Source organism: Staurois parvus, unplaced genomic scaffold (assembly GCF_062004578.1).
Source record: "Staurois parvus isolate SC_StPar_1 unplaced genomic scaffold, SC_StPar_1.0 ptg000886l, whole genome shotgun sequence".
In the NCBI taxonomy this organism is placed as follows: Eukaryota; Metazoa; Chordata; class Amphibia; order Anura; family Ranidae; genus Staurois; species Staurois parvus.
Genome location: NW_028318682.1, coordinates 2918255 through 2933911, shown reverse-complemented (window position 1 = coordinate 2933911; position 15657 = coordinate 2918255). Strand labels below are relative to the sequence as shown.

Here is a 15657-nt window from a genome sequence, read left to right as displayed (position 1 = left end):
CCTCTGTGATGACTTCAGGGTGAATAACTCTACACCGAGTTCACTATATGAACCACTGATGTATTTATACATTTTGATCATATCCCCCCTTATGTATTATACATGTTGATCATATCCCCCCTTAATCTCCTCTTCTCAAGAGAGAATAAATTCAGTTCCCCAATGTTCTTTTTGTGAATTGGTGCCCAAAACTGAACTGCATATTCCAGATGAGGTATTTTATTTTATTTATTTTTATTTTATTTATTTCAGGTACTTATATAGCACTGTCAGTTTACGCAGCGCTTTACACATACAGTTGTGTTCACAATAATAGCAGTGTGTTGAAAAAAGTGAATAAAGCTCAAAATCCTTCTAATAGCTTTTATTTCCATACACACAAATGCATTGGGAACACTACATATTCTATTCCAAATCAAAACGTGAAGAAAAATATATCAAATTTGTGTTGTTCCTCTAAAAAAATTGAAGAAAAGTGAATATTAGACTGTTCAAAAAAATTGCAGTGTTTGTATTCTTCTTTACAAACAAACATTCACTATATAAACTGAAAAATGTTTGAAGATTTTGCTTTCCTTTGAATGACTTAATGAATATTTGGTTGTATAAGCACTGTTTCTGAGAACTGCTGTAATCTGTGTTGTATGGAGTCAACCAACTTCTGGCACCTGTGAACAGGTATTCCAGCCCAGGATGATTGGACTACATTCCACAGTTCTTCTCTATTTATTGGTTTTGCCTCAGAAACTGCATTTTTGATGTCACCCACAAGTTTTCTATTGGATTAAGATCCGGGGATTGGGCTGGCCACTCCATAACGTCAATCTTGTTGGTCTGGAACCAAGATGTTGCACGTTTACTGGTGTGTTTGGGGTTGTTGTCTTGTTGGAACACCCATTTCAAGGGCATTTCCTCTTCAGCATAAGGCAGCATGACCTCTTCAAGTATTCTGATGTTTTCAAGCTGATCCATCCCTGGTATGTGATAAATAGGCCCAACACCGTAGTATGAGAAACATCCCCATATCATGATGCTTGCACCACCATGCTTCACTGTCTTCACAGTGTACTGTGGCTTGAATTCAGTGTTTGGGGGTCGTCTGACAAACTGTCTCCGGCCACTAGACCCAAAAAGAACAATCTTACTTTCATCAGTCCACAAAATGTTGCGCCATTTCTCTTTAGGCCAGTCAATGTGCTCTTTGGCAAATTGTAACCTCTTCAGCACGTCTTTTTTTCAACAGTGGGACTTTGCGGGGGCTTCTTGCAGATAGCTTGGCTTCACATAGGCGTCTTCTAATTGTAACAGTCCTCACAGGGAACGTCACACCTTCTTTGATCTTCCTGGAGCTGATTGTTGGCTGAGTCCTTGCCATTTTGTCTATTCTTCTATCCATTCGAATGGTAGTTTTTCGCTTTCTTCCACATCTTTCAGGTTTTGGTTGCCATTTTAAAGCATTTGCGATCATTTTAGCTGAGCAGCCTATCATTTTCTGCTCTTCTTTATATGTTTTCCCCTCTCCAATCAACTTTTTAATCAAGGTACGCTGTTCTTATGAACAATGTCTGGAACGACCCATTTTCCACAGAATTTCAGAGAGAAATGCACTGTAACCAGCATGTACAACATTTGCTGCCTTCCTTCCTTAAATAAGGGCAATAATTGCCACCTGTTTTTCAAAGAATGAATGACCTCACTAATAGAACTCCACACTGCTATTATTTTGAACATGCCCCTTTCAATTAATGATCAATTACACAGAATCAGCAGCATACATGTCATGACTGTTGGGTCTGTTGGATTTCTATTACTCTACTACACCTGCTAGTAAATTATTTGCCATGCAGGAAATATCATTTCTACCAAAAACAGTGATTGATCAGGTTAGTGATGTCTGACTGCTAATATTTTGAACACAACTGTATATATTGAACATTCACATCAGTCCCTAACCCTCAAGTGGTGTACAATCTAAGGTATATTCCAGATGAGGTGTTACTAATGATTTGTACCGGGGTAATATGATATCTCTCTCTCTGGAGTCTATACCTCTTTTAATACAAGAGAGGATTTTGCTCGCTTTAGAAACCGCAGCTTGGCATTGCTTGCCATTGCTTGCCATTATTTAGCTTGTGATCTACCGGTACCCAGTTGTACCCCCCTAGTATGTATGATGCATGTATATTCTTAGCCCTCAAGTAAATAACCTTACATTTATCACTATTAAACTTCATTTGCCACATAATTGCCCAATTAAACAGAGCATTGAGGTCGGCTTGTAAGATGGAGGACGTTACTCCACTGCAAAGACTGAAATGGGATTTTTAATCTCAGACCCTATATCGTTTATAAATATATTAAAAAGTAAGGGTCCCAACACTGAACCTTGGGGTACACCACTGATGACCCTAGACCATTCAGAGTATGAATCATTAGCCACTACTCTCTGAATACGATCTTTTAGCCAGTTTTCTATCCATTTACAGTACATACAGATTTTTCCAAGCCTGTAGACTTTATCTTACACATTAGCCATGTGTGGGGAACTGTGTCAAACGCTTCAACAATGTGTTCCTATGGGGTGGCATTCAGATAGATGCAGTTGAGCTGCGTTTTGCAAAAACGGTCGTGTGTGACTTTTGGGTAGTGCTATCCAATTCTGCAGTTCAATTAACTGTCATCCGAATTTGGACAGTTCAAACTGCATAAAAAAAACACATATATGCAAACCAGGGGTGAATCACACTCCAAAACTGATCAAATTGGCACCACATATATGTAAACCCAGGCTTACACAGTTTGCACCCCCTTTCCTTATTGGTGCACCCAGAGGAGGATTCTTCTGCTTTTTTCCAGATCCAAAGAGTGGGTCCAATTCTACAGAAGTGACAGCTATCTTCACAGCTTCTTCAGCCACTGGCCATGGTCCGTAGGCTGCCTCTGGTCTGATCACCAGTTGCCTGATGTAAGTGGTCTCAAGTGATGAAAGTGTGAGCTGCCATCTTGTTTTTTGTGTAATAAATCTCAGAGTTTTTTATTGTACAAGATCTGTGCATTCTTTATATTTTTTTACGCTACTTCAAATGAACTTGACTAACTACTACTAGATATGTCGGTCAATACTATTAAGGTGTTTGTCAATGGGTTTGGGTTTATGGTATCAGTTTAAGAGGCCTCAGAGATTATTCAGAATGTATTTGATGTGCAGTTGACCCCGTTTTGACTTGAATTTGACTTCCCCCAAGGCTTTTTTCATTAACATTGACCTGTATGGAAATGCAATACCTACTGGAAACTAGTAAAACCCACCAACACTTGTCCTTACTCTTTGAGTATCTATGATATAATCTAGGCCACTATAAAAAGTTTCAGCTGTAGGTAGAATGATTTGATCTCAATATACTACTTTTCTGACATAACAACAGTATAGGAAAGATGAGAGCAGAAAGGCATTATGGTCTGTGAATGGGGTCAGCCAAGCTTATAAATCCATAAAATGTCTTTAATAACACAGCGGTGATATCTTGGGTGTCTCAGCCCACCTGTATCATATATCACGTCAGAGTTAAATGACCGCAATACCATATAACAATCAGCACTTACTGCAGACTCAGTGTAGAGATTCCTAAAGCGATCCCTGCGGACAGCTTGGTGAAGAAGACGAATGAAGAGTAGAATATGGCCTCCAGTCCCTTGGCCTGAGGATTCATTAGACGGAAATTATCCACCACATCGGGAAGCATGGACCTCGGGAGATTTAATACAAAGGATAAAGCTTTATCAGAGAGGAGGAGAAGAAATCATGTTTGCAGCAAGACAGGAATGTATTGGGTTTTACGGTCTATGTGTTCATTGCTCTGGCTTCAATGGAAAATGCAGATATGTATGGCGTGTATTTTTATGCATGTACAGTCACTGGCCACTTTATTAGGTACACCTTGCTAGTACCAGGTTGGACCCCCTTTAGCCTTCAGAACTGCATTAATTCATTGTGGAATAGATTCAACGAGGTGTTGGAAGCATTTCTAAGAGATTTTGGTCCATCAACCAGTCTGCCCATTCTCCTTTGACATCAACAAGGCATTTTTGTCCACTGCCACTCACTGGATATTTTCTCTTTTTCGGATTATTCTCTGTAAACCCCAGATATGGTTGTGAGTGAAAATCTCAGCAGATCAGCTGTTTTTGAAATACTCAGACCAGCCCGTCTGGCACCAACAACTATCCCATGTTCAAAGTCACTTAAATTCCCTTTCTTCCCCATTCTGATGCTCGGTTTGAACTTCAGCATGTCAACTTCACCACATCTAGATGCCTAAATGCATTGGGTTGCTGCCATGTGTTTGGCTGATCAGCAATGTCTTACCAAGCAATTGAACAGGTGTACCTATGAAAGTGGCCGGTGAGCAGGGGCAGACTGACCATTTGGAAGCGCGGGCACTGCCCGAGGGCCTGGGGTCAGTAGGGGGCCCCATGAGATGCCCCTGGTACCTTTTTCATAGGCTTTTTTGAGTTTGGGCAAGGACACAGGGGCCCCATGATCCCCTATTGCCCGGGGGCCCCATGAGTTGTCAAGTCCGCCCCTGCCGGTGAGTGTAATTGTGAGTTTAAACTCCATACCCTTCCAGATAAGCTCTGCCATTTACTGCAATGTCGCAGCTCCACATTGAAACATTTCTGTGTTTAAAGAGTCAGTCCACCTAAAAGGGATATCTCAGTTATAGATGGCACCTGGTAACCATCTAGATTCTTGTATCGCTTGGTGAAGTCAGTTATAAGTCAGTTCCTAACCCCAGAAGTCAGTTCCTAACCCCAGAAACCACTAAACAGCTCATCCACTCCCTCATCATATCACGACTCAACTACTGCAACTCCCTCCTCACTGGCCTGCCTCGCCGCTGGCTATCCCCGCTTCAGTCGATCCTGAATATGGCTGCCAGACTCATTCACCTTTCCAACCGCTCCGTTTCCACCACCCCCCTCTGCCAATCCCTCCACTGGCTTCCGATTGCGCAACGGATCAAATTCAAGATCCTAACACTGACGTACAAAGCCGTCCACCACACTGCCCCGAACTACATCACCGACCTAATATCCAAGTACTGCCCAGCACGCACACTCCGCTCCTCACAAGACCTCCTTCTCTCTAGTTCCCTGGTCTCCTCCTCCCATGCCCGCCTCCAGGACTTCTCCAGGGTGTCACCCATCCTCTGGAACTCCCTGCCCCAACCCATCAGATTATCACCTACTCTCCTCTCCTTTAGGTGTACCCTGAAAACCCATCTCTTCAGGGAAGCCTACCCCACCCCCTGCTAACTTGCCAACCTCCTCCACTCTTCCTACCACTCCATCCCCCACAGCTATCTCCTCCTGTGCCACCATCCCCTCCCTCCTAGATTGTAAGCTCGAAAGAGCAGGGCCCTCAATCCCTTCATGTTTTGCATTGTATTGTTATTGTACTGTAGCATGTTCTGTCCCCCTTTCTAATGTACAGCGCTGAGCGAACTATTGGCGCTTTATAAATACTGTATAATAATAATAAGATATTCCTGCCATAATACCTAAATCAGTTCCCTTGCACCACTCTTGTGGTGTTTCTACTCATTCCGTTGAATTTCTAATAGTTATAGATGAGCAAATCTGCCAGATTTCGATTTGCAGAGGGTTCAGTGAATCCACTTTAAAATTCTGAAAACTTTAACTTAGTGGAAAAATCTCATTGAAGATCCTGTCTGAGATTGTATGTAAGTGCAAATAAAATAAGTATCATGGACAGTACTCAATTGTTTCTGTCGCAAGTGCACTACTACGGCTACAAATCAAGATCCTGTCTGAAAATTCACTGAATTTTTTAGGGCTAATTGAAAAGCTTTTAAAAAAAAAAAGAAATGGAAAACCGGGCACTGCCATGGGGGACATGAATCGCTGCCAAGAAAAAATATTTAAAAATCACAGTAGGGAGAGGGTCCTTTTAACGGGGCTTCAAGGGTAACATGAAAAATACACACAGCTGTTTAAATTACAGGTTTGCAGCTGCATCTGAAGGTGTCTTCTAAAAAAATTCAGGTTAAGGTCGGTATAAATTGGCCAGTTGCACCACAGTTTGATGGTATAGTTTGTGTTCTCATTTCTTATTTTTGCATTAATGTACTGCATTTCTAAGCCTGCTGAGCTCAAAGGCCAGGCAGTGTATTTAATATCACTCAGAATTGCTGAAAGTACTTTTTATTCAGCTTTTGTATTAGCAATTTTATGGTATTTTCATCTCTAGTCTCTATTGGGCTAGGTCTGTGGGCAGGCAGAAGCTGTGGTTGGTTGTGACCTCGTTGCTCACTCATAGACTAAGATTTCCAGGCTTGCCACTCACTTTTTCTCTCCCATTCCATATACATGCTGCCCACCCAAATGCTGTCAGTAAAGCACTGCTGGGTATGTACTGTAGGACAGTATCGACAACCACTGGAACTTTTAAGGTACAGTATGCTTTGGCATGGCTAGAGCAGACCTTCCAGTGGTATATTACAAATCCTATGTGGAGTAATCATCACTAAATTAGTGAATGCAAATAATATTTATTAGATCACATAGATCATGAAAAGGTTGACATTTTATCATGGTGAACATTGTGCAATCATAAAAATAAAATAAAAACAAAAAACAAGAAAAACGCTCTGCGTTTTCCACTTAGCTGCATGTGTGTTTAATGAGCCAGATAAGAAAAGCTAAGACTGCTTCTGTATTCATCAATGGAAAGTCCAAATAGAAAATCCAGGTGTGAGTATAACTTCTATGTATAGGTATCTGTATCCTTTTCAGTTCCTCAAATAAGATTTTCAAGGCTTGTATAGTAAAACTCCTTAGTAGATGTTCAACATCATATGGTAGTATAACTGTAGATTCACAAAGTGTGGTCATGGCCAGCCGGCCGATTTTCAAAAAATGATTATAGTGGTTAGGCTTCATATTTGAAACTAAGATGTTTCCACTGATTTATTTATTTGCTTGAATATGCATTCTGAGGTTGAAAAGAGATATAGTCTCCTTAGATCTCTATGTGTCTATATGTTATTTGGTTTAAAATCCATACCTCAAACTTTAGGTGAGATGGGGATGACTTATGATAGGGTGATTACACCCCATTATGATGGCATCTTTTTTCTTATATTATGCTTTGGCCTGGCTGCCTGTAGTTCCAGTGCAGGAACTAGGGGTGACAGCACTCTTCTTTCTCCCCAGGGAGCATTTGACAGGTGGTGTATCACCTCCTCACCACCTGCTTTAACCCTTTGAACCCACTGTGCACAGTTGCGGGGCGCTTGCATAGCAGCTCTATTCACTTTAAGTGATAGGAGGTATAATTCCTGGTGCAAAGCATTGCAGCCAATGCATGTGTACACCCCCGCCATCTGCCTCTGCAGCTAAATGGGGAGCAGTTGGGGGACAGTAAAAACACAGCTTGACCACTAGTGTGAAAAAGCCCCTAATTTCCCATATGGAAAAATATATTTTAAAAATATTCTTCCCAAATATATTGACATATATCTGTAATACTACAATTTTGGCAGTATTCAATATATTTAAAAAAAAATATATATGCAGTATACTGTATGTTGAAATGTGTTTTTATATACTACAAAATATATGAAAATTTTTTTTAAAAATACATTTTCAAGTATACTATATGTCTTTTAAAAATACATTTAATCTACATTTTTAGGATGCATTTACAAACATATGTAAAAATGACTTTTTTATATGTTAAAAAAAATCTGAAGAATATATTTAAAAAAATATATATTTTTAAAAATAATTTTCATATACTTTGTAATATATAAAAAACACATTTCAACATACAGTGTATATATATATATATATATATATATATATATATATATATATATATATAATTTTTTTTTTTTTAATGTATTGAATATGGCCAAAATTTTAGTATTTCAAATATATGTCAATATATTTGGGAAGAATATTTTTAAAATATATTTTTCTTCCATGTGGGGTATCCCTTCCATAGCTCCTGTCCTTGGTGTACAAGGACTTTCTATACATAGGAAAATGGAAAACTACATGTGACACTCACCATGGCAGGAGTAAAGAGGCAGCAATGCTAAATCCATATGTCACAGCAACCACATAAGCCACAATGAGATTCGGTATGGTGACCAGCATGATGGCAAATGGAATCATCCACTGCAAAAGAAGAAGTATTCTATAAGCAAGTGATACTCTCCCCATCAATGTACCTTATTATAATATTACCATTATACAGTTCATCTTCTGGTATATCAAAGTAGAATGACAGCTTTCCATTAAAAAAAATGATGTGCTGAGTTAAATTATAACTGTATCTGTATTCATAGTTTTCCTTTTCATAGTTCTCCTCCAAACTTCCAAATATACCTGTTAGTCCTACTAATGCCGCTTCCTGTGATGGGGTGGCAATGACACTGCACTGCTCCTGAATTCAGAGCAGAGTTGTCACTCTCAGTAGGTTGTGCTGGCTTGCACTACAGGGGGGGTGATAAGCTGTTGCAGCACAGTGGCTAAATGGTTAGCACTTCTGCCTCTCAGTACTAGGGTTGTTGGTTCAAATGCCAACCACAGCACCTCCTGCCTGGAGTTTGCATGTTCTCCCTGTGCCTGCATAGGTTTCCTCCAGGTACTCCGGTTTCCTTCCACACCCCAAAGACATGCTGGTAGGTTACTTGGCTTCTGTCTAAGTTGGCCCTAGTATGTGTATGTATGAATGTGAGTTAGGGACCTTAGATTGTATGCCCCTTGAGGGTTAGGGACTGATGTGAATGTACAATATACATGTAAAGCACTGCATAATTTGACAGCGCTATATAAGTACCTGTAATATTATTATTATTATTATTACATTGAGTTTATATAGCGCCAAAGGGTTTGCTCAGCGCTGTACAATAGAGGGGGGACAATACATGAAACAGTACAGCAACAACAAACAGCACACGAGGGGTTAGAGGGCCCTACTCTTTCGAGCTTACAATCTAGGAGGGAAGGGGTAGTGGTACAGGAGGAAGTGGCTGTGGGGGATGGGGTGCTAGGAGGAATGAAGGAGAGCGGCTGTTAGGTGAGGGTGGGGTAGGCTTCCCTGAAGAGGTGGGTTTTCAGGGAGCGCCTGAAGGTGAGGAGGGAAGGTGACAGTCTGATGGATTGGGGTAGTGAGTTCCGGAGGATGGGGGAGGACCTGGAGAAGTCTTGCAATCATGCGTGGGAGGAGGAGACCAGGGAGCAAGATAGAAGGAGGTCCTGTGAAGAGCGAAGGGTACGGGTAGGGTGGTACCTGGGAATCAGGTTGGTGAGGTAGTTAGGGGCAGTGTTGTGAATGGCTTTGTAGGTCAGAGTGAGTAGTTTGAATTTGATGCGTTGGGCAATAGGGAGCCAGTGGAGGGATAGGCAGACGGGGGTGGCAGAGGTGGAGCGGCTGGTGAGGTGCATGAGTCTGGCCGCTGAGTTCAGGATGGTCTGAAGCGGGGAGAGCCTGCACTGGGGTAGGCCGATGAGGAGGGAGTTGCAGTAGTCGAGGCGCGAGATAATCAGGGAGTGTACGAGTAGTTCAGTGGTGTCTGGGGTAGGAAGGTGCGTATTTTGGCAATGTTGCGAAGGTGGAGCCTGCATGTGTTTGTAAGTGATTTGATATGAGGTTGGAAGGAAAGGTTTGAGTCCAGAATGATGCCAAGGACTTTGGCTTGCGGGGCGGGATTGATGGTGGTGTTGTTGGTAGTGATGGATAGGATGGGGGGGGGGGCGCGGGGAGGGGGAAAGACGAGAAGCTCGGTTTTGGAGAGGTTAAGCTTGAGGAAATGGAGCGACATCCAGTCAGAGATGTCGTTTAGGAGGTGAGTGATGCGGGCGGAGAATGTGGGGGTGAGGGGTGGAGAGGTAAATTTGAGTGTCATCAGCGTAGAGGTGGTAGTGGAAGCCGTGGGAGTGTATCAGTTTGCCAAGGGAGGAGGTGTAGATGGAGAAGAGAAGGGGTCCAAGGACAGAGCCCTGGGGGAGCCCAACAGAGAGGGGGAGGGAAGGGGAGGTGGCACCGTTGTAGGAAACGCTGAAGGAGCGTCCGCATAGGTAAGAGGAGAACCAGGAGAGAGCGGTGTCTCTGATGCCAAGGGAGAGTAGTTTATTAAGGAGGAGGGGGTGGTCAACTGTGTCAAAGGCTGCGGAGAGGTCCAGGAGGAGGAGGACAGAGTAGTCGCCTTTGGCTTTGGTGGTTAGTAGGTCGTTGGTGATTTTGAGGAGGGCGGTTTCAGTGGAGTGTAGGGGACGGATAAATAAATAAAATGTTGCAGGGTGTAGTTATCAGTGCTGTCACTGCTGATTCACAAGCCTGTACAATGTGTTCCAATGAACACATTGCGTGCTCTGGATCAGTGCTTCTCCCCCGGGTCCATACAGTCTCTTCGGGGCTTCAGGATATTTGAAGGAAGTGACAGGCACAAAATCATGTAGCGGGCAGCATGACACATTGCTAGGGGGCCACAGGAAAGCAAAGTTCATTATATTATCTTCTTGGTCTATTTGCAGTGAACGCTGGCTGACATTACACTGCAAGAACTGCTCATCAAACTGCAGAGACACACAGAAGCCAAGGCAAGTTTTAAGCAATGTTCATATATTTGCCAAAAAGTTTCCAAAATTTGGGAAGAATATTTTCAATGGCATTTCCAATATCATAAGTAGTAGAATCGGCTTTCTGTCAGGAGGAGAGTTAAAGCAAACCCTCAGCCGAAAAGTTAAAACAAAACAAAACCAGCTTTTGGTACTACAATGAAAGAAATAAGTATTTGATCCCCTGCTGATTTTGAATGTTTGCCCACTCACAAAGAAATGATCAGTCTAAAAATCGAATGGTAGGTGTATTGTAACACTGAGAGACAGAATAGCAACAAAAAATTCAAAAGAAATGCATGTCTAACAAATGATGCACTGATTTGCATGTTCATGAGAGAAATAAGTATTTGATCCCCTTCACAAAACATGACTTAGTACTTGGTGGCAAATCCCTTGTTGGCAATCACAGAGGTCAGACGTTTCTTGTAGTTGGCCACCAGGTTTGCACACATCTCAGGAGGGATTTTGGCCCACACCTCTTGGCAGATCCTCTCCAAGTCATTAAGGTTTGGTGGCTGACATTTGGCAACTCAAACTTTCAGCTCCCTCCACAGATTTGCAATCGGATTAAGGTCACTCCAGGACCTTAATGTGCTTCTTCTTGAGCCACTCCTTTGTTGCCTTGGCCGTGTGTTTTGGGTCATTGTCATGCTGGAACACCCATCCACGACCCATTTTCAATTCCCTGGCTGAGGGAAGAAGGCTCTCACCCAAGATTTGACGGTACATTGCCCCATCCATCATCCCTTTGATGCGGTGAAGTTGTCCTGTCCCCTTAGCAGAAAAACACCCCCAACGCAGAATGTTTCCACCACCATGTTTGACAGTTGGGATGGTGTTATTGTGGTCATAGGCAGCATTCCTCCTCCTTCAAACACGGTGAGTTGAGTTGATGCCAAAGAGCTTGATTTTGGTCTCATCTGACCACAACACTTTCAACCAGTCCTCCTCTGCATCATTCAGATGTTCAGTGGCAAACTTCAGACGGGCCTGGACATGTGCTTTCTGGAGCAGAGGGACCTTGCGGGCACTGCAAGATTTCAATCCTTGTCGGCGTAGTGTGTTACCAATTGTTTTCTTGGTGACTGTGGTCCCAGCTGCCTGGAGATCATTGACAAGTTCCTCACGTGTAGTTCTGGGATGATTCCTTACTGTTCTTATGATCATTGACACTCCACGAGGTAAGATCTTGCATGGTGCACCAGACCAAGGGAGAATGACAGTTGTTTTCTGTTTCTTCCATATGCAAATGATTGCACCAACTTTTGTCACCTTCTCATCAAGCTGCTTGGAGATAGTTTTGTAGCCCAGTCCAGCCTTGTGTAGGTCTACAATCTTTTCCCTGACATCCTTGGAGAGCTCTTTGGTCTTTGCCATGGTGGAGAGTTTGGAATCTGATTGTTTGATTTCTCCTGTGAACAGGTGTCTTTTATACAGGTAACAAAATGAGATTAGCAGCACTCCCTTTAAGAGACTGCTTCTAATCTCAGCTTGTTACCTGTATGAAAGACACCTGGTAGCCAGAAATCTTGCTGAATGATAGGGGATCAAATATTTATTTCCCTCATGAACATGCAAATCAGTGCATAATTTGTTAGACATGCATTTCTTTTGAATTTTTTTGTTGCTATTCTGTCTCTCAGTGTTACAATACACCGAACATTTGATTTTTAGACCGATCATTTCTTTGTGAGTGGGTAAACATTCAAAATCACAGGGGATTAAATACTAATTTCCTTCATTGTATATACAGTATTTCAATCCAAAGAGTCCTTTCAGCAATACTTGAAGCTAGATGTCCTAAATGATTGCCTGCACCCCTGTGTTCACCCTGTGATTAGGCAGCGAAGGAAGAAGCAGCACAGTGATGAGTTCATCTCTCTGTCACTCTGATCTCTCCTCCTATCAGCATGCTTCTTGATAGCACAACAACTGATTGGCTCCTTGTGCTGCTTCTCCCTCTCACAATCTAGCTGTGCTGTACAAGGACTGCTAATGCCAGCTCAAATTCAGGTACATACACTGCTTGCATTTACAAAAAAAAAATTAAAATATTTCACACATGAAATATGAACATAGCATATCCCTTTCTAGTGTGTGCTTGTCTCAATCCAGAGCACTATGGCACTATGGAATGGGGCAGCGGACAGTGTAATTTCTGTCCGCTGCCCCATTCCTCTGCTATCTTCATGAGCCTCTTCTGATGAGTTTTTGTGACACCAAGAGAAAAATGGTGACAGGGAAGGGCACAGCCTGTGATTGAGAGCCTCAGCTTCGCTTCCTGTGAGCTGTGTGATGAGGGGTGTGTCCCTTCCCTCCAATCAGCTTTTAGAGCTCTCCCCACTGATGTAACTTCGGCTCCCCACCCCCTGCTTCTCAGCTGAGAGATCCTGTTTAAATTCTGCACTTTGAATGGATGTAGGGGAATGGTGGCTGTAATAAACAGGTACAACTTATCTAGGAGGATTTATTTATTCTCTGTGTACCAGTCACTTCACTGGGTATATGTAAGGGCTTATAATGATGTATTAGGCCTGGTTCCCACTTGTGTGGGCCGTTCGGCCCGCATTTGCATGAGCACAGCAGCCCATTCATCGGAATGGGTTGCTGTGCCCGCGTCTCAAGCAAGAAAGAGATTCATGCACCTTTTCAGCAATGCATCATCTCCAAGATACGCACGTTCCTCACCCCAGACACTACTAAACAACTCGTACACTCCCTCATTATCTGACGCCTGGACTACTGCAACTCCCTTCTGACTGGCCTACCCAAACAAATGCTATCCCCACTCCAGTCTATCCTGGACACCCATAATATTTTATGCCACCCCCCTCTGCCAATCCCTTCACTGGCTCCTGATTGCCCAACGCATTAAATTCAAATTACTAACTCTGACATACAAAGCCATTCACAACACTGCCCCAAACTACCTAACTGACCTGATACCCAAATACTACCCTACCCGTGCCCTTCTCTCCTCACAGGGCCTCCTACTCTCCAGCTCTCTGGTCTCCTCCTCCCACGCCCGACTGCAGGACTTCTCCAGGACTTCCCCCATCCTCTGGAACTCCCTACCCCAATCCATCAGACTGTCACCTACCCTACTCACCTTCAGGCACACCCTGAAAATCCATCTCTTCAGGGAAGCCTACCCCACCCTCACCTAAAAACCAATCTTCTCCACTCCTCTTACCACTCCATCCCCCACAGCCACTTCCTCCTGTACCACTTTCCTCTCCCTCCTAGATTGTAAGCTCGAAAGAGCAGGGCCCTCGAACCCCTCGTGTATTGTATTGTTACTTTATTGTCTCATGTACTGTCCCCCCACTCTAATGTACAGCGCTGAGCTATATAAACACTGTGTAATAATAATAATAATAATGCATCTGCAGGGAAACCACGTAGTCTCTTTGACCATGTGGTTTCCCGTGATTGCAATGCAAGCTGAGATGCGTGGGGGTGCCATTCAGAATGTCATTTCTGAATGGCAGTGATTCAGAATGAATGGCAGCCCCGCGCGTCTCCTAATAGCAGTGTGATTGAGCTGCGGGTGGTTGTGGGAACTGATGTGATTCCGGCACCCAGAACACACAATGTGGGGTAGTGTGAACCTAGCCTTAATGATTACAGAGCTGCATTCATTTGTGTCTTTTATAGCTGGCTGGAGTTCAGCGTAAACAACACATGTGCAGCCCTATGGACAAGGAGAGGTGATCTTTACTTATTTAGTATCTGTCCACCAAGTCCAGGAGTCACATTCATTGACTAATACATCATGTTAACACTACAATGTTGTATGGAATCCTGTATGCACACTGCATTACTATCAATTATTACACATATAAACACAAATTATTTTTACAAAGCAGGTGGCAATCTTTTTTTTTTTTTCTTTTCAACTGGTAATGGGATCAAGGGGGTCACAGCAGAAAAACAACAAAAAACCTGAGAAATACAGCTCCATATGGCATTCAGGCTTGTTGTGTCTTATGTCAATTGCAAGTTCTCTCTTCACATTGCTTTGCTGCCATCTAGTGATCATTAATGATTATGGCAGGCTTTAGTCCCTCCTAGGTAATTTCAGTATGTTAAAGGTCAAGTCCACCTTTGGAGCGTTTTACACATTGCACCCAACCCATGTTCCAACCAGGGGCGGACTGACCATTTGGAAACTCGGGCACTGCCCGAGGGCCCGGGGTCAGTAGGGGGCCCCATGAGATGCCCCTGGTACCTTTTTCATAGGCTTTTTTGAGTTTGGGCAAGGACACGGGCCCCATGATCCCCTATTGCCCGGGGGCCCCATGAGTTGTCAGTCCACCCCTGTTTCCAACTCATGCCCTGCTCTCCCCCCTCATCACTTCCACTGTGAAAGCAGTTGGGGGATCCTCTCCCTACACTCACTGTCACATTTTAAAAATGACACCTGCGCAGGACTCTGCCTGCACAGGGATTCATGAATGAATAACTTACAAGTCCCTCCTGCCACTGTGGCAGATGACTTGTAATTTCAACTAGGAGGGCACTGATGAGCACCGTTGGAGTTCATTGACACTTCCTAAAGCTTTCTAACAGAAAGCCTAAGGAGATATCGGCAAAAATCTGTAGGCAGTGTGTACAGGAGCCTGACATTGCAACTGTGATCCATTGATTGCAGGTGCAATGCTTTGCAGTCTCCTGTAGGAAAAAAATAAAAATGCACATTTTTTTCTGAAAAAATATGTGCATTTATTATTTTTTTCCTAAAAGGTGAACCTATTCTTTAAAGTGACACTAAACTCTGGTTTAAAAAAAATCTTTTCACTTCAGGCTGGAGGTAGATAGGTAATATACTATATTGCCAAAAGTATTGGTCGGCCTGCCGTTACACGCACATGAACTTTAATGGCATCCCAGTCTTAGTTCGTAGGGTTCAATATTGGGCCCGCCATTTGCAGCTATAACAGCTTCAACTCTGCTGGGAAGGCCGTCCACAAGGTTTAGGAGGGTGTCTATGGGAAGGTTTGA

General features: G+C 43.1%; 1 protein-coding gene across 1 annotated transcript in view; it reads right to left on the bottom strand.

The window, feature by feature from the left end:
* The window catches only part of MFSD2B (MFSD2 lysolipid transporter B, sphingolipid), a 73991-nt gene that overhangs the window by 7018 nt on the left and 51316 nt on the right, over positions 1 to 15657 (bottom strand). The window contains exons 11-12 of the mRNA XM_089656095.1: positions 8096 to 8205; positions 3604 to 3747 (exon numbers count right to left, since the gene is read on the bottom strand). Coding sequence (XP_089512221.1) covers positions 3604 to 3747; positions 8096 to 8205 — 254 coding nt within the window. The remainder of the gene's footprint in view (positions 1 to 3603; positions 3748 to 8095; positions 8206 to 15657) is intronic.